The sequence below is a fragment of the Delphinus delphis genome, chromosome 13 (genome assembly GCF_949987515.2).
Source record: "Delphinus delphis chromosome 13, mDelDel1.2, whole genome shotgun sequence".
Classification (NCBI taxonomy): domain Eukaryota; kingdom Metazoa; phylum Chordata; class Mammalia; order Artiodactyla; family Delphinidae; genus Delphinus; species Delphinus delphis.
The window spans coordinates 63,878,732-63,897,722 of record NC_082695.1 but is presented as its reverse complement, the minus strand read 5'-3'; the positions used below and the strand labels follow the sequence as shown (position 1 = coordinate 63,897,722).

Here is an 18,991-nt window from a genome sequence, read left to right as displayed (position 1 = left end):
AAACCACAGCCCCCCTTCCCCTGCTACCTCCTGCCAGGAAAAACAGCCCCGAGCTCTGTGGTTACATCTGTTCCTCCAGGAATGGTACAAAGACTCCAAACCATGCCATGGTGAGAAGTCACTGCTGGACAGACCAGCCTTCAAGTCCAGGGTCACCCAGGCCTGTCACCCCCTCCCCACTGCCAGATCCACTTTGTGCTTTCTCATGGTCATGATGCCGGTTATAAGATTTGCCCTGTCCATCCAATGACAAGATGAGGAAAGAGAAGCCCAGAGAGGTGGTGGGGCCTCCCGGAATCACACAGCTGTGGTTTCTGACCCCCAGGCCCAAGCAGACCAGCTCCAAAAGCATGGGAAGCAGGACATTTAGCACAGGGGTGGTGCTGTCCATCCCTCAGAGGGCTCGGGTGAGACAGGGATCACCTACACCCCATCCAATGGGTTCCAGCTCCTCTATTTAAGAAGGTAGGGATAAGTTTAAAGAATTGCGGGAAGTTTTCCTGAAAAACATTTTAAAACATTTTTGTCTTTATAAGAATAAGCCCTTGGCAAGCAAGAAAACTTGCGTGAAAGAACTGATTTCCTGAGGTTTTAATGATTTGGGCTTTTAATAGTTGATGGGGCATTTCATTCACGAACAATCTTTTCAGGTGAGAAGGTCCCTCTGAGGGTCAGAACCCTGCTACCATTAGGGTAGCTTCGTGGGAATTAGAAAAAGGTGTCATTTCCTCGATACATCTACTTCCATCTATCAAACCAGTGTGGTAATATACTGATTTTGTCAGAAGACAGCATTTAATGCCATCTGCCAGAAATGATAGCTATCACAAACCCATAATGTCTATGAAGTGAATATTGCCTCTGTGTTGCCTGTTGTATTATCTGTTATCTTCCTGTGTTATCTATTATGTTATCTATTGCTGTATAACAAATTACTCTGAAACTGAGTAACTTAAAACAAGAATAAACGTTTACTATCCCCGGTGTCTATGAGTCAGGAATTCCGAAGCAGCTTTGCTAAGTGGTTCTGATTCGGTGTCTTTCATGAAGCGGCACTCAGGCTGTCAGCAGGGGTGCTGTCCTCTGAATGCCTGACTGGGACTGAATGACCCGCTCTCCTGGTGGCTCACTCACACAGCGAGTAACTTGGACCTGCTCGGTCCCTTGCCACGTGGACCTCGCCAAAGAACTGTCCTGATGACATGGCAGCTGGCTTCCCCCAGAGTGAGTGAACCCAGAGAGAGCCAGGCGGACACAGCGACGTGTTGTCACTTGTTGTTACTTTAGCCGTTCTGATAGGTGTGTGGTGATATCTTATTCCTCTTGGGTGGGTATTGCTGCATCTTTATTACAGCTGTTATGTCCCCGTGAGCTCTGTTAGAGCAAGGGCCTGCTTGCTTTGCCTTCTGTGCATCCCCAGAGCCCAGAGCAGGGCAGGGCACAGGAAGAAACCCAAAGTCTATTTAGAGAATGAATGCACGGCCTGTGGGGTCTCTGGCCCTTTTTAAGCAGGCAGGAAAGCAGCAAGGCCTTTGCTCTGGGAAACCTCTTGAATACCTTCCCCGGGCGAGATTGCTGGGGGAAGGCTAAGGCCCTCCACCACCCACAGAGGAGCAGGGATGAGGGGGGCAGAGCACCCAGCACCCTGACACCCCACCGGGTCCCTGGGGCCTCCAGGCCACTTGGGGCACATATTGTGGGCCTGGCGCTTCTCCCTTCTCCCCTTCCACTGCCTCTGCCTTCTCAGGGCAGAGACATCCCGAGGATAAGTGGGGGGATCCCCAAAGCTCTTGCCACTGGGCCGTGGGTCTTCCAGACTTTGTTTTTCTTTTCTCCCCACTGTAATTGCAGCCAGGAAAGGGCCAGGCCTTTGCTAGGATTTATCCATGGGCCACAGCCAAGCTTTGCCCCGAGTAGCAGGGCCGTCAGTGCCCTGCAATAAAAATTGAGGTGGCTTGTGGTCCAGGTTGAATCTGTTGACTTAAGTTGTGAATTCTGCTCCCTGAAGGGAGGGCGTGCCTGCTGTCCTCTGCTCCCCCCTCCCCGACCGCTGGCGGCTATGACCAGCCACATTTCATGTCTTATGTATAGATAATGCTGAGGTGTCTTAGAAGAGGCTTCTCCCCGTAGGGATATGTTTCCCGAAGAGTAACAGAATACAGACATGATAAATTAGCTAACAATGAGCTCGAATTTAATATTGAATATAAATATTTATAGGTCAAATGGCTCACAGATATACACATATAGGAGGTCAGTATTTTCTAAAAAATCAAGAATTGCAAATGAAGGGAAACCTCATCAGCTAAGATGAAGCCAGAAATAGGTCAGAAAGCAGAACACCTGCCATAAGGCCCCCATTCCCTTGCTGAAAATGGGCCACAAGATCGGTTTGAAGATTCCTAGAAGCTGTTATCTGTTTGCTAGGGCTGCGATAACAAAGTACCACAGACTGGAGCTTAAACAGCAGAGATTTATTTTCTCACAGTTCGAGAGGCTGGAAGTCCAAGATCAGGGTGTCGGCAGGGTCGGTTTCCTCTGAGGCCTCTCTCTTCGACTTGTAGGTGGCTGTCTTCCACCCTGTGTCCTCACGTGGTCTTCCGTCTGTGTATCTGTGCCCTGCTCTCCTCTTGTAAGGGTACCGGTCATACTGGATGAGAGCCCTCTCATAGGACCCCGTTTTAACCTTAATTCCCCTTTTAAAGAGCCTACCTCGAAATACAGGAACACTGACATACTGGGGGGTTAAGACTGCCACATATGAAGTTGGGCTGGGGAACAACTCAGCTACCGTTAGTAGCCCCCTCCGTTAGTACAGCCTGCATCAGTAGCCAAAAGTAGCAAACTCCGAATCTGTTAGAGGAGTCAGAGGATTTGTGAAATAAACCGAAGCATTCTCCCAGAGGGAGCCCTGAGTCATGAGAGAAAATTCCTCCTTTGGCGCTTGACCCACAGACGTTGTGTGAGTCCGTAGCGGCCACCATTCCCGTAGCATACAGAGCAATGGAGTTTCACATGGCTGTCCGTCCCCGCGTTCAGGAATTGCACATTCCCAAAGTGGAATTCAGTGAAATCGGGCCTGCGAGAAGATTCCACAGCCTTAAAGGCAGACGCCAGCTGCCCAATGACAAGCCCAACTCCAAGTGCCTTTGGGGTCCCGGGAAGAGCCCAGTGGTTCACGAGAAGCCCCAGCTTTTGAGCGGGGCTCTGAGTTCCAGGTGAGATTGGGAAAAGCTGAGGAAGAGGGGCCGGGTTTCTAGCAGAGGGGGAGGGAGGGGAGCCCCAAGCAAAGGCAGGGGTGGGGTGGGCAAGCACGCCCACCGGCCTGGCCTCCCTGGGCCAGGGTCCCGGAGCTGGCATCCCCTCCTGGGGCCACGTCCTCTGACCCGGTCTCTCCTTGTGTGTGTCCCCACAGGGCTCTGGCTGAGAACATGGCCAATGGCATTGACGAGCTGATCGGCATTCCCTTCCCCAACCACAGCAGCGAGGTCCTGTGCAGCCTGAACGAGCAGCGGCATGACGGGCTGCTCTGCGACGTGCTCCTGGTGGTGCAAGAGCAGGAGTACCGCACCCACCGCTCCGTCCTGGCCGCCTGCAGCAAGTACTTCAAGAAGCTCTTCACAGCCGGCACCTTAGCCAGCCAGCCCTACGTCTACGAGATCGACTTCGTGCAGCCCGAGGCGCTGGCCGCCATCCTGGAGTTCGCCTACACCTCCACGCTCACCATCACGGCCTCCAACGTCAAGCACATCCTCAACGCCGCCAGGATGCTGGAGATCCAGTGCATCGTGAATGTGTGCCTGGAGATCATGGAGCCCGGGGGCGACGGGGAGGAGGAGGATGACAAAGAGGACGACGACGATGATGAAGATGACGATGACGAGGAGGACGAAGAGGAGGAGGAGGAGGAAGAGGAGGAGGAGGACGACGACACGGAGGACTTTGCTGATCAAGACAACTTGCCTGACCCCCAGGACATCAGCTGCCACCAAAGCCCCTCCAGGATGGACCACCTCTCGGAGGCCTGTTCGGATGCTCCCAGGGACTTCCCCGATTCCTTCCGGGCCGGCAGCCCTGGCCACCTGGGCGTGATCCGGGACTTCTCCATTGAATCTCTGCTGAGGGAGAACCTGTACCCCAAAGCCAACATCCCCGACAGGAGACCCTCCTTATCTCCGTTCGCCCCGGACTTCTTTCCACACCTCTGGTCGGGGGACTTCGGTGCCTTTGCCCAGCTGCCCGAGCAGCCCATGGACAGCGGGCCCCTAGACCTGGTCATCAAGAACCGCAAGATCAAGGAGGAGGAGAGGGGGGAGCTGCCCCCACCTCCGCCGCCGCCCTTCCCCAGCGACTTCTTCAAGGCCATGTTCCCGGACCTTCCCGGGGGGCCGCTGGGCCCCATCAAGGCAGAGAATGACTACGGTGCCTATCTCAACTTCCTGAGCGCCACCCACCTAGGGAGCCTCTTCCCGCCCTGGCCGCTGGTGGAGGAGCGCAAGCTGAAGCCCAAGGCCTCTCAGCAGTGCCCCATCTGCCACAAAGTCATCATGGGGGCCGGGAAGCTGCCACGGCACATGAGGACCCACACCGGGGAGAAGCCATACATGTGCAACATCTGCGAGGTCCGCTTCACCAGGTGCGAACGGAGGCCTGTGGGTGTGAGGGGCAGGGCGGGGAGGGCCGGGGGCCTCGGGGATGGAGAGGGACCCAGGTCAGGGGAGGTCCAGCTGGATCCTAGATGCACAGCAAGCTCATCGCCAGAACAGGTGCTAGGCATTAGCTGGGGCAGTGATTTTCAGATATTTTCCTATATATGCTATTAGTTATAAGGCCAAGATGCAAAAGAGATCAGAGCGGAGCTGTTCTGGTTAAGGCAGAAGCGGGGAGGGGGGATCTCAGCACCTGCTGTAGATCCAGGAAAGCCGGTTTGAAGCTCCCCAATGGAGTGCAGCCCCTCCTTTATTTTATTTGGAGCCCAGACAGCATGCCAGGGCCTGTCTTGAATGGATTACATATACTACCGCCCCCGCCACGTCCTGGAAGTCAGGGAGGGCCATGGGCTTTGTCCACAGATAGGTGATCTGTCTCCCAGTGGCTAGTCAGCCACTCATAAGCCCAGCTGGGAAAGGGCAGAGCTGGGACTGGAACCCCAGTGAGACCCCTGTAGGCCCTTTCAGTCCTATTTTGGGTCAGACCTAAAGGCTGGGCCTCCTTTTACGTTCTCCCCCTTGACTGTCCATGTTGGGAAGAGGGTTAACTCTATGCCGTTATAAAAGCTGAACTTTGAAATCAGTACACGATAAGCCTTTCATCTCTCCCGGACTCCATCCCGTTCAGCACGCGTGTGTTGTGTACCTTCTCTGCACAGCAACTTTTGTGGCCAAAACTGATTGGTGGGATGATGTGGGGTCCGATTTGTCCAGTGCTAGGTTTTGATGGGCCTCATTTGGGGGAGATAAGGTCTGTTGGTGCCGATTGTGGTCACTGATGTGAGGCTGACCTTCCCAGCCATGTCCACACTGCGGAAGGTTCTGGTGAGTGCCCTGCATCAGGGCTTGGTCATTTCAGTGTGTCGGATGTGGTTTACCTGCCCTGGGACTGTGACTTCCTAGACCAGGTCCTTTCCCCACATTGCCCCTGTCCCCATCAGAGAACCCGCCTTGAGAAACCCACGCTTATTCCAGTGGTGCTGCTGCCACCCCGTAGCCCCCTAGCAGTTCATCTTTGGGAATTGCTGGGGGCTCGTTCTTTCGATTTGCCCCAGTGGGCCCAAAGCTCTGGGTTTTGAGGAGAATGCAATGTTTGGCATCAGGTCGATTATCAAATCAGGGGCAGTGCTTTTGGGGGAAAAACAAGATGAGTTCTGCTAAGTAACGAGACGCACTCTCTTTGGCGGCTTGAAAACTCGATTTGAGGTTGCCAGAGAGGGTACAGGAACGTGTTCAGCTGACAGTTGTGAAAACAGCTCTGCAGGGTCTTCCGGTGACCGCTTCGAAAGACAACGCGGATTGTTTCCAAGGTGGCCTGGGGTCCCCTCACAGCTGCTTCTGTGAAGGAAACCCCAGCAGAATCTCCCAGCTGCTCCGAGCTGACAGTGAAGGGAGAATTTCCGGGTGCAGAGGGGCAGGGCCCCCCATACCCCGGGTGTGTCCCCTTCCACCCAGCCGTGCTGACCTCAAGTGCTTGCTTCTCTTACCGCTGCAGAGCAGCTGGCCCCAAAGTCCCCGAGATTCACCCCCTCTCGGGTGCCCCCCACTACTGGCCCTGCCACTCTTACGTCGCCTCCTCCTCCCTCCCTCCTCTTCTCCTGAATTCACCTTAGAGCCATAGAACCCCTGTAAAGGCTTGACAAGAGCACAGGGATAACGGAAGATAAACCAGAGCCCAGTCCAGATTCAAGCACAGTTCATGCATCTGGAGCCAGTGCCTCTCCGCAGCCCCCTGGGAATGACTTCAAGACGTGGACACCCTTCACAGGCCTGATCCAGAAAAGCCAGCCCCTGAGTCCCGCCATCTGGGCTCCACCTCCTTTGCTTGTCCCCTGCACAGACGGCTGACACTTGGGGACACCCCTCCGTCCAGGGGAGAGCCTGGTCTGTGGCTTCAAGGGGATGTGCTGCATCTCAGGGTACCTCAGAGCGAGTCTGCCCTGCCCCCCCACCAAGTCCCCATGTCCCTTCCGTTCCCCACTTCCCTCCGGGCCTTTCCCACACTCCGCTGTGAGGGCCATGGCGGTCTGTGTCCCTGCCTTCCCTAGGGAAAGTTTTAAACTCGGTCAGTCGAGACAGACTTCTCACCCTCTTGACACCAGAACATCCTCTGCGTGGGCCTCCTGGTTTGGGCCTCAAAGCTGTGTTGTATAGGAGGGTCGCATTCCAGAACCCTCCCTCCCAGCACATTCCTGCTGATCACTCAGGGTGGTCGCTGTGCCTGCCGGCTCACCACCCCTCCAGGCCAGATCAGCTGTGGGGCGGGTTCCAGCCATCCAGCCCCCGGCCCTGCCCTCCCTGCGGTCTAGTCCTGTTCAACAGAACGACAGCCACCCGGGCCCCCGGCCTGTCTCCAGCTGGCGCAGCTTCGTTCCCGCCTCCATCCACATCTCCCCTCACTCGGTGCCCACTGGGCACTGGCCCTCCTGAGACAGATCAGGAAAGCTCTGGGGTCCCCTTCCCAGGAGCAGAGATACCCGGAGTGGGGAGAGGGTGGAGGAGAGTTTCTTGGCCTCCTCCCCTAGGGACTTTATTTCTCACTGCGGGCTGTGGCTGCCCGTGATGGACACCCCTCAACACCCCTCCCCATCACATTCTTCGGAATCGCTCGTTCCTTGCTGCCCTTCTGTCGCCTCCCCGGAGCTGCCTGCAGGATTCTTTTCAGCCTTCAGAGAGCCTCAACCCTGGCCTGTCCAGGTCCGGGTGGCCTGTAACTCTCTGTATAGCCAAGTCCTCTCGCCGCCTTTCCACGGGGAGCCCCCCCTTTGTGGCTGACTTCCGGCCGCCAACATCTGTAACACTGCCCTCCTCAGCTGGAGGCGTCTTCAGCAGCCACTTAGAGCAGCAGCTGCTGCCTCTTTGACTCGGAATTCCCAGACTCCCTTGCAATGCAAAGCCGCTACCTGGGACTGGACCCCCCGTGAGGCTGAGGGACTCCTGACCTGCTGCCCTCACGTCCTCCTCGTGGACACTATTTTCCTTTCTGGAGCCCGAGTCTTTGCTTAATTATAGCTGAGCTTCTGCTCTCCGGTCAGGCCTCCTTTCCTCTCTTCTTGATGTTGATCCCACTTCCCCTCCCTCCTGGGGGACGTTGGAGTGACCCACCCTCCCCCTGCAAGGTGGCCCCGGCTCTGAGTTATGGCCTCCGATGCCAGCTCCCAGCATGTCCACGCCCCGTGGGAACATCATTCTTCATGGCTTCAGCAGTACAACACGGCGGAGGGGCCTTGGGCATCCTTCCAACAGAGCCCCTTCTGCCCCTGAGGCCCCACTTACTGCTCTCATTCTGTGGGTGTCCAAGAAGGGACTGCAGCCCCACCATCATGTGTCTATTCCTTGGTGTCGGGAATCTCACCTCCGAGCCAGCTCTAGATTTCAGCCCGTCCCACGGTTGTCCCACCACTGATCTTTCCAGCTATGAGACACCCCTGGAGCCACAGGAAAGGCCTCAAAGGCTTCAACCAGATGGTGTATCTCTGGCCCCCTGCTGTCCCCTCCTAGCTCTGGCCATCCCATGATCACCTGGACTCCAAGTTCCTCTGTCTATGCCTGAGTCTATGTGTCCACTCCCCTAGCCTGGTCCAAGGTCACCGTTTTCTTCCTGAGGACGGCTGCAGTCTGTGCTGGCTGCAGAGACAGCTCGTGATGAAACTGGTCCTGTGGCTCCGACTCGGGAGAGAGAAACAGTTCCAGGACTTAGGGCAGAGGTAGCCTGGACCAAGATTCCCCCAGACCCTCCTCGTCAGGAGTCCTTTACTTCTATTCCCAGAAAGTCTGGAAGCCTGGGCCAAAGGTCAGGACTACAGGGTCAGTGGGCCAGAGGTGGCCCCTAGGATGGGCCTTGAAGAACGGGGAGCATGTGGGCCAGGGAGGACAAGAAGGTATTCATCCTCTCTGCGTGCAGAGGGACGCTGCTGCCCTTGGTGGGACTTTTCCCTGCCCACCCACCTCACAGGGCCCTCCCCCTCCTCGTTGCCCCAACCCCTGTCATCACCACCAACTAGGCCTGGCCTGGGCCTGTGAAGGCCTCAGAAGACTCTTAATGCTCCTGTCCTGCCACGTGGGTCCTTGAGTCCAGGCCGCCTGTCGGGGGAGCCCCTAGCGCGCATGCTGGGGCAGTCTTCCCTCCTGGAGCCCCCGCATCCCACCCGCAGCCTGGCTCTCACAGGCGCTCACGTGGTGAAGTCAAGAAACTGCCACACGTGAGAAGAGACCAGCTCCTGAGACAACAGTGGTCCCGTGGAGGAGAAGGATGGGCAACCCAAGCTCTGTACCCCGAGAAATCAATCTCTGATGAGCCACGATTTCCCCAGTCTCCACTGAATCCCCTACCGACATCCTGTGAAGGCTGCAACTTTTAGCCCCCACCCCCTGGCCCCCAGAGCAAGCCAAACGCTGGTTGCTCCGTGGCGCCCCACAGTTCTCTCTCCAAACAAGGCCGGGAGCCTGGCAGATGATGCTTTTTTTTCTTAGTTCTCCCACTCCTGGCAGCTCTGGGGACCTTATTAAGATAATGTAGTATCGTTAGCAGTGGCAGCAGGAAGATAATTTGTCTCAGACCATCAGGTTACCAAGAAGTCTGAGTGGATGGTGTTGGGAAAGCGTTATCCTCACTTGGGAGCCTCCACTGAGGCCCAGGACCCGGGGCCCTTTCCTTTCACTCAGGGGAATGATATCACCAGGACTGGCTCATCTTTCTTGACGATGAGCTCTCCAAGCTGGAAGGGGGAATACCGGTCAAGGCTTGCATGCATGTGACCTGGCCTGGGTCCCAGGTGCAGAGTAAAGGGATGAGACGGCAGACAAGGGGACAGGGCGAGGGAGGAGCACGTCAGGTTTGGACTGGGCAGTTCTGAGAAGTGGCCCCGCACCAGCGGGCCGCAGCCATGACCACCCACTGTACAGTGAGGAGCACCGGGCAGAACTCCAAAGCATCTGCTGGGTTCTTATCCGAGCAGGTTCCAGTACCATCCGGGCCACATGCTGAACAAGTGTGGAGGGAGCAGGGCCGGCATGTGGGGACACAGAAGGCAGTGTCTCCTGGGGACTGCAGCCCCTTGGAAAGGGCACTGCCGTGGTGATCAGGAACCCTAGCTTGAGGGCTTGCATCTGCCTCTAACTAGCTGTGTGACTTTGGCCGAGTCACCTCCCCTCTCTGGGCCTCGGTTTCCCCATGTGTAACACGAGGGGGTTGGAGCAGGTGCTCCCTAAGTTCACGCCCAGATTTATGACTCCATATATTGCCCAAGATCAGGAAAGCTCTGGACACATGACAGCACTTCTCTTTGCCTCCTCTTCCTCACGAGAATGATGGAAGGGCCAATTTCACGGGCTTTACTGAAGCCCTTATAACCAACCACCTGCGCAGTTAGGTCCTGACCCGCGCTCATGATTAGTACTGACGGGAACGTCCCTGAGCCTGGGCTCCTTTTTTGCAGCTCACTGTCCATGAATTTGCTGCTTCCTGCATCATCTTGCTGTCTAGGCGCCTAACAAGACAGGGCCCCAGGAGCCAGGGACAGGGCGGTGGCTCCGCAGGCATGAGGGGCAGCTAAGGGAAACAGCACACGTGACGGCCCTGCCCTGGGAATAGCATGCATGGGAAATAAAGGCAGGAAAGACAGCCTCTGAACAGGTGTTCCCATCTGCCAGGAGCACCTGTGTGGCTGAATTGGGGCCACAGAGCGCAGACAGGGAGACTGGGCCCCCAGGGCTCGGGACTTGCTGGGAGGGCAATGCTGATACGTATGGGGCCTTTAGGGGACAGAAGAGGATGATGCTGACACATCGTCCTCTGTTGCTCCCTCCCTGCCCCTCAGGTGACCTGCCTCGGGCTGCAGCGTTCAAGTGCTCTGGAAGGTCAGGGCAAAGGATAAGGCCTGGGTGGACAGAGAAGGGTTTATGAAAGACTGTATGTGAGTTTGACCACTGAAGAATCAGGGGGATTGGGAGTGGTAGACATTTCAGGCAGGGCAGTTTGCAAGGGTAAACTCAGAGAGGAAGGATGTGGGTGCAGGGAAGAGGAGGGCTCACGGCCGGGAAGGAAAGAGCACACGTGCCGGCATCTACGCTTGGACATCTGGTGGGAACCTAAGGGACGGAGCGTGGTGTCCAAACACAGGATACGCACAGAAGGGGAAGGAGCCAGGGCTTACCAGCATCCATCCCATAATATGGCAGGCTCTGAGCCAGGGGGGCTGGTGGTCCAGCTCATGCCAACGGAGATTCAAAGATGCAAAGCTGACCAGAGCATGGCCTGCTAGGGGAACAGTGTGTCCATGTGGTGCAGTACTGTGGGGAGGGACGGGGGCTGGCAAAGGATATGGGGTGATTCTTTTTTCCAGCTTTATTGAGATATATCTGACGTATAACACTGTATAACTTTAAGGTGTACAACAGTGATGATTTGATATGCACATATATTGTGAAACGATTACCACAATCACATTAGTTAACACACCCATCACCTCACCTAGTTACCTTTTTTGTGTGTGTGGTGAGAACATCTAAGATCTACTCTCTTAGTAACTTTCAAATATATAATACAGTATTGTTCACTATAGTCCCCAAGGGCCCCCAGATCTTATCCCTTTATAACTGGAAGGTGTGAGCTTGTAAGGAGACTTCAAAGCCATGCTAAGGGGTGAGTTAGCACAGAGGCCTTTGGACAGGGTTAGGGGGCTTGGAAGATTTTAAGGGGGCACCGGACCCCCAGTCCTGAAGGAAAGTGACCAAGAGCTCAGCTGCTGAGAGTCAGACTGGAACATTCCAACTCACTCATGATGCCTCTGGCAGCAGATCAGATGCGTAAAGGAGCAAGGGTAGAAGAGCGGAAATACATGAAGCCAGCCAGCCAGAGAGAGATTCAGTATGAGCCCATTTCCCAGATGCAAACACTCTCAGAACACCAAAGGTCAAAATGGTGCAGCACAGCCTCCCATTTTAGAGGTCAGGAAACTGAGGCCCAGGGCAGCAAAGGACCTGGTCCGGTTCTTAGAGTGTGCCGAGCCCGGGCCCTGCTCTGCCAATGCACACGCGCATTACATCTACATGGAAAGGTCATTACAGAAATAAGGAGGCTGTGTGACCTCAAGAAAGCCATTCCCTCCCTGGGAATGGGCTGGGTTAGATCAGTATTTTCAAGGTCCTGGGAAGCATACCGCTAGGGATGCAGGTTACTGGGCCCACTGATTCAGACGTGCTCTCAATAAACTAAATGCTCTCTAAATTTTTTCCAGGACTAACTTATGAGGTTTGTCCACCCTCCTCCCCCGCTGCTCCCATGAAAAGTCTCCACTGGGGACAGTGGCTCCTGCCCAGGCTGAGCTGCTCCCACAGCTTGGCCCAGTCTTCTGACCCCAGAGACGGAAGGCTGGCTGCAGATGCCCTGGTATGATTGTTTGGGCTGTACTTCCTGAGGCAGCCCCTACAGGCTTCAGGCTGGGAACACTCAGTATGAAAATCCTCAGAAGAGCTTGCCAGCAAACCATGCCCAGATAGCCCTCCATGCCCCTCTGCCCCTCACCGGCTGGTACCTCTGCGAAAGCTGTTTGACTTCGCTGAGCCCCCAGCGATTCCTCAGTCCCAGTGAGGAAATTAATCCAGGTGTGTTGAATCGAGCTCATGCAAACGGAGATTCCTCGTCAATAGGAACTGATGTCTAGCCCTAGGTTCAACTCTGCATGGAGAGGTTAAATAACTTGCCTAAAGGTCACCCAGCAAGTTAGTGGGGGGTCTGAAGCTGGAGCAGGGGCTCCCACACCCCTAGTGGGGATCCCTTTCCTGCACTGTACCTTGCCTGTGAATAATGACTTTCCAGGGTCATTGAAAAGGTGTACTTGCCTGCTCACAGCAGGTGCTCAATGAGAGGAAATTGTCGCCACCTTCTCAGCACGTCTCCCACACTTGGGCCGGTCGCCTCTGAAGTGTGATTTACTTTAGATGCCCTAACAGGAAGCTCAGGGAAGCAGTGCGTATTTAAAGAGGCCCTTGACATTTGAAGGTTTACCATTTGCATTGTCCATTATTTGAGGGTGTCAATACTATTAAATATATGTAATAGTAATTTTTTTAAAAAATCTCCCTTATAAGGTTGTAGTGAGGACTGAATGAGATGATGTATTTAAAGCCCCACTGGTGACTCTCAGCTGACCCTCCACTAGGCCCTGGTGAGGATGAGTCCCTCAGCCAGTGAGCCTAGCCAACCACCCAGCATAGCCAACACCTAGCATCAGTGTTTCGTCAGAGCCTGAGCAAACGTGTGGAGTCCCGAGACATATTCCCCAGGACTGTACAGCGTCACTCTAGGGCTACAGAGAGCACTCTGCACCCCACCCCTACATTTTTACACAGGTCACAGTGCAGTGCTGAGGAGAGAGGCCTAGGCTGTCCTAGTCCCAGCTCTGCCATTACCCTTGCGGTGACCTTAGGGACTTCACCTCCCTGGTCCTAACCCTAACCCTCCCTGGGCCTCAGTCTGCCCACCAGCCAACTGAAGGATTAACCTAGGCCAGTGGTTCTCAGACCACCAGCAGCAGCAACATCCGGCAGCATATTCAAAATGCAAACTCTCTGCTCTCTCCCCCGCAGACCTACTGACTCAGGCGGTCTGGGAGGGAGGCCCGGCACTCGGTGTTTCATCAGACCCTGATAATGGCTCATCAAGTTTGAGATCCACTAGCCAGGATGCTCAAAAATCCAATCACCGGGATGCAATGTGGGTTCCAAAGACCATAAGAGCAGCACGCTGGTGGCAGAAGGGCACATGAGATGTCACAGCGGGGGACTTACTGTGCAGCCTGGGGGCAGCTGGTGGGCTGTGGGAAGGGCAGGGACGGGGATGGCGGTGTCTGGTGTGTGAAGGATACCAACTCTCCCTTCCTCTGCCCTGCCTACCCCACTCTCCACCCCCACCCCCCACGTGCCCTCCAGCCTTCCAGGGAGCACAGGTGGGGGAAACAGATCTGTCCTTTTGGTCCTTCTCCCCTGGTCCCTGCCAGTGTACTCATGAATGTCCTTTTCTCTCCTGCCCCACCCCTGGGGAACTAGCCGGAAAATGAGAGCCAGTGAGACCTCTAGCGGCCAGGGGACACCAGGAGACCAGGACCCGCTCCTGCTGTGCTGGGGTTATGTTGAGTGTGGTTTAAATCTGGCCATTTTAGGGCGGATGCCTGGGCTCCACATCTGCTCCAACCTCAAAACCAAGCCAAAAATTACAGGCAGACGCTCCACCCAAGCCACACCTGCAGGGAGGAGGTGGGAGGCTGGACACAGCTTCCTGGCCTGCCCGGCCTGGTCAAGGAAGGCTGCAGAAGGATCCTGAGCGTTCTCGAAGCTCACCTGCCTCCACTTCTGTGTGGCTGAAAGGCTCCTTTAGCTGGTTTATGCAGCATTCAGTCTTTACAGAAACAGGCTTGAGATGTCTGTTTTCCTTTCAAGACCGCCAGGAGGTGTGTTGAATCTAGCTCAACACAACCCGAATTTCTCTCCGTCAGCTCTGGACAACAGGCATTGACGTCTCGTGCTAGGTTCGGCTCAGTGCAGAGAGGTTAAGTAACTCACCTAAGGTCACCCATCACGTTAGCAGTGGGTTTGCAGCTGGAGCAGAGGCTCCCACACCTGCTGATGGGAGCCGCAGCCCCACGTCATATCTTACCTCTGAATAATACTGCTTAAACCCTGAAAAGCTCTGCCCTAGCTTAGGCTGCATTCTTGTTGCACCTGGCTGTTTTGTAAACCCTGGAATTGTCTGCAGACAAAGAGGAGAGCCAAGGGCTGGGGCTCAGAAACCACAGTGCAGGAGTGACTTGAACAAGGTGTTCCTGATCCCTGTAGCCTCCCGGATTAGTGCTGAGGACTGACAGGTCTCAACAGCCCAAGGGGCTGGGATGGGATCAGGGTGAACCTCGAGGAAAGACCCTGTTGCCTGGAGAGAGTGGAGCTGAAGGTGCCATCCAGTATGAGAAGTGGCTGCCCCACTGGAGGACTAATGAAAGACTGCTGGCTTTCGGGGCCTCTGTCCCCAGCAAGGCTATTCTGCAGTCTATGAGACAGGCCCCGACAGAGTGGGCGCTCCATCCTCCTGAGCTTATGCGTAACAGGTGTTCTGGAATGACAGCAGCGTCTCTGGGCCCAGCTCCTGATCCACTCTCTAATCCAGGGGAGGAGCCACACCTGCTTGGGGTGGCGCAGTAGTTGAAGGTAAATTCTAGCAGGGGTCCCATTCCTGAGGGTTGACACCACAGCCGTCGGGAACCTTAGCAGGTTCTGGAGGAGGGGGAGCAGAGAGTGAGGAGTGGCTCCTGGGGTTCTGGGCAGGGACTGACTCTGGCTCTGCCTTGCAGGCAGGACAAGCTGAAGATCCACATGAGGAAGCACACGGGGGAGCGGCCCTACCTGTGCATCCACTGCAACGCCAAGTTCGTGCACAACTACGACCTCAAGAACCACATGCGCATCCACACGGGCGTGCGGCCCTACCAGTGCGAGTTCTGCTACAAGAGCTTCACGCGCTCCGACCACCTGCACCGCCACATCAAGCGCCAGAGCTGCCGTATGGCCCGGCCCCGGCGCGGCCGCAAGCCCGCCGCCTGGAGGGCCGCCAGCCTGCTCTTTGGGCCCGGCGGCCCGGCCCCGGAGAAGGCGGCCTTCGTGATGCCCCCCGCGCTGGGTGACGTGGGCGGCCACCTGGGCGGGGCCGCCGTGTGCCTCCCGGGCCCCAGCCCCGCCAAGCACTTCCTGGCGGCGCCCAAGGGCGCGCTGAGCCTGCAGGAGCTGGAGCGGCAGTTCGAGGAGACGCAGATGAAGCTGTTCGGGCGCGCGCAGCTCGAGGCCGAGCGGAACGCGGGGGGCCTCTTGGCCTTCGCGCTGGCCGAGAACGTGGCCGCCGCGCGTCCCTACTTCCCGCTGCCTGACCCGTGGGCCGCGGGCCTGGCCGGCCTCCCCGGGCTCGCCGGCCTCAACCACGTGGCCTCCATGTCTGAAGCCAACAACTAGGCTGGCCTCATCACCCCCAGTCCTGCTTCCCTGTCCCCTCCCGGGCCCACCTGCCCCATCCGATGGGTCTGAACTTTTTATTTCAAAAGAAAAAAGGAAAACAAATAGCAGCCGCAGTGGTATTTTCTGGGCCTCCCGAGGCAGCTGCCTCCCCTGTGCTGGGGTCTGAGATGGGCATCCCCTCCCCAAAGGCCCGGCCTCTCTCTGGCTGTCTCTCTGCTCTCACACAGAAACTCACAGGGGCCCGTGCCAAAGAGGAGGCCCCAGACCAGGTGTCCAGAAGCACTTTGGAGCTGTGTGGGGCTAGACGGAGGGAGGTGGCTTGGCCAGAGGCAGACCGGATGGAGCAGGGCTGAAGGTAGGGTCCCGAGATACACATCCTGAGCCCCGCCACTCTAAGGCAGAGTCCCGGCTGACACGGTTCCGATGGGTCACTTTTCCCATCTCCAGTGGCCCTGGGATCCTTAGGGGAAGTGACCTATAGGCAGGGAGAGGGTCTCCTGGGGTCCGGGCCCATTTTTCCCTCCCTGTCCTATGACCGCAGACAGGTCAGCCGTCTGTACCCCAGTTTCACCCTGCTGTGAAAGGGGGCTGGAAATTTTGTTTCCCCCTCCCATCCACCCACCGACACACTCGAACATGCCCATCCCTCCAGAGAGAAGCCTTGAGAGAGCAGGGGCTTTGCAGTCTTAACGTCCCTGGTGACACTGTTTCACTGGACTTAGTTTTATCACGTCCACCTCTACGTTGGCACAGGTGAGAAATGTGGCCAAACTAGACAGGCTAACAGAGGAAGAGGGCTGGGGTGGGCTTGTCCACAGCCCCCAGGCAGCTTTGGGGAACTCTAGATCCTCCCCTCCCCTCTGGGCAGGCCACTGTGCGCATCCGGGGGCTACCATCTCGCATTGTCCCCACCTCTGCGTGGTCCCTCCAATGCCATAAGGAGTCTTTCAGGACTCCGAGGGCCAACACGGAAGGAATGGGGTCCTCCTCTTAACACCTGGCAGCTGCCCCTCTCCACCTGATTCCCGGAAACAGACAAAATGCCCAGTTACCCAGGTGTATGTTTGCTTTTCAGTTGAGGGCTTCTCAGGACTTTGGCATCTCTGTGTTTGAACACCCTCAACCCCTCCGTGGTCCCCCAGGGAGGAAGCCAGCTGTCCAGTGTGGGAAGTCAGAGGCTTGGCTCCAATATGGGCTTGGAGGGCTCTGTGAGTGAGGGCTGTCCACGCATTCTCCCTGGCTCTCTGGTTTGTAGCCAGTCCTGAGAAGGAAGACAGCTCTGCTGGCCCAGTGCCTTCCAGATCTTCTCTCCCCTTTCCTGTCCTTCCCTCCCTTTTCTTGCTGAGTTTGCTTTTGTTTCTCAGTAGCCCAGAGAAGGGAGGAGAGTTCTCCTGTGCAGATGGCCCAGGGCTGGTGTCCCCAATCCAGGAGCTGTGGGCACAGAGACTTCGGCTCTTCCTATTGCCTTGGCTTCTTCCTGAGCAAACGCAAAAAAACAAAAAGGCCAGAGAAGACCACAGACTCTGTCACTCTCCCAGCTCCCCCGCGAAGAGACCCGTGACGCCACACACCACCAGCTGCCCTTTCAGCCAGAGGGAACTGTTGCTGACACCCTCTTGTCCTCAGACGTCATCTGCTGGGCAGCTGCCCCTCACACTCCTGTCTCCATTTCTGACCCTCGCTTCTGGGACCCACCAGCCAACATGCCTGTTCCCCCCGCAGCCAAGGGAGTGGGGCTGAGCCAAACTTTAAGAGAAAACGAGGAGAAACGAACAAATTAGAAACCAGTGGTGTTGGGGCTTTTGTTTTTATTTTGTAAAAGTAATGACTTCTCATAAACTCAATTTTTCAGACGACTGGTTAGTTCTTTTTGTTTTCTCTTGGCTACAGTTTGGAGTTGTACATTGTAACATATCCAAAGATGTCGAGTACTGTATGATCAAGAACTTGAAGCAAATGGGTCGTGGAGGTAGGGACGGTAGTGTTTGGTTTTGTTTCCCTTTTTTTTGGGGGGGGGACATTTCAGTTTCCCTGTCTGTGGGAGAACTTTGGAATTTTTTTCTATTTATAACTTTTTTTTTATGTGATTGCTTTATGTAAAATGACACTCAACAAGGTTTGCCTTAGTGATTCAAGGGACAATCTTCCATAACTTTGGTCGCACGCTGCATCCCGCCGAGAAAAACTCTCAGCTAATTTTCTGGCCTATTTATTAAACAGTATTAATTGACTTGATTAAATGATATTGAGAGTTGCACTTCTGTGAGAGGTGACAGCCACAAGACTATCTGTAGACATCCGTGGCTTAAGAGGTTGACAATTGGGTGTCACAAACTTATAAAAATGTTGAAGATGCCTTTATAAAAAACACAAATCTTTGACCCTTATTTAATAATGTGAGGGACAGCATTTTAAGTAAAAGAAAGCCACACTTACTCAATTCCCTTGTTCGGGTTGATTCCCTTTTGCATTGTCACTGCAGGTGACAGTGGGTGGTTGTGTGGTGGTGAGGTCAGATCGTCAGGGGTCCCCTGCATTGTGTGAGGCTCTGCTTGACCACAAGCTTTTGGGTATCTATGACTCCGAGTGTGAGGTGTGTGTGTGTGTGTGTGTGTGTGTGTGTGTGTTTACACGTGCAGGTACAGCCTATTGTGTGTGAGCAAGTGAGAGTCGAAGGGTTGCTGACCATTTTAACACATCAGTCCTACCAGTTCCCTGGCTTGGATTCCAGAACAGCCTCTGGCTGGCCCTGCTACCATCTCGGCCTTCTTCCCTCTATTCCTTGGCACTGGAGTTGGACTTCTCTTCCTCGTTCACCTAATCCTTCCCAAACAGAATGCTAGGCCCTGAAGGAGGTAAGAAAATATATTGCTGTCATTGAATGGTGTCAACTCTACTCAGAACCTGGAGCACAGACTCTCTGAGTAAAATTGGTCTTTGCACTGTGTTTTCTGTATAACCAAGGGTTAAGCCCAAGACACTTTTCTGTGATCAGATCCCCTTTCTCGCCATGGTAAGCATTCTTATAAACCCAGTGCAACATTTCTCAGTCCAGGCGAAAGAACAGATCTGGGTTCCAAGTCTGGACTCCAAGCCGTGTGTCCTCAGGCTAATCGCTTCCCTACCTTGGTCCTCCGTTGCCTCATTCTAATAGCAAAGGAGACTGAGTTTCTCCAAGAAACTCAGGAACTTAGAGCCTCTCCGAGTTTTCTACCCAACTTAAACACCCCTCCGCCAAGGGAGCCAGCCCTCTGGGGGACTGGGAACTGAATTCTAAAGAAATA

General features: G+C 55.3%; 1 protein-coding gene across 2 annotated transcripts in view; it reads left to right on the top strand.

Annotated features, from left to right (window-relative positions):
- ZBTB7C (zinc finger and BTB domain containing 7C) overlaps positions 1-18,166 on the top strand; it is a 292,860-nt gene extending 274,694 nt beyond the window's left edge. The window contains exons 3-5 of one of the 2 annotated variants that reach the window (XR_009521753.1): positions 3,416-4,636; positions 15,053-16,062; positions 17,075-18,166. Coding sequence is in view for 1 of the 2 variants with exons in the window: in XM_060029012.1 (XP_059884995.1) it covers positions 3,432-4,636; positions 15,053-15,704 (1,857 nt within the window). In the remaining variant the exon portion in view is untranslated. Of the gene's footprint in view, positions 1-3,415; positions 4,637-15,052 lie in introns of both variants that reach the window. The other variant, XM_060029012.1, reaches the window with a different exon arrangement.
- The last annotated feature ends 825 nt before the right edge of the window (positions 18,167-18,991 follow it).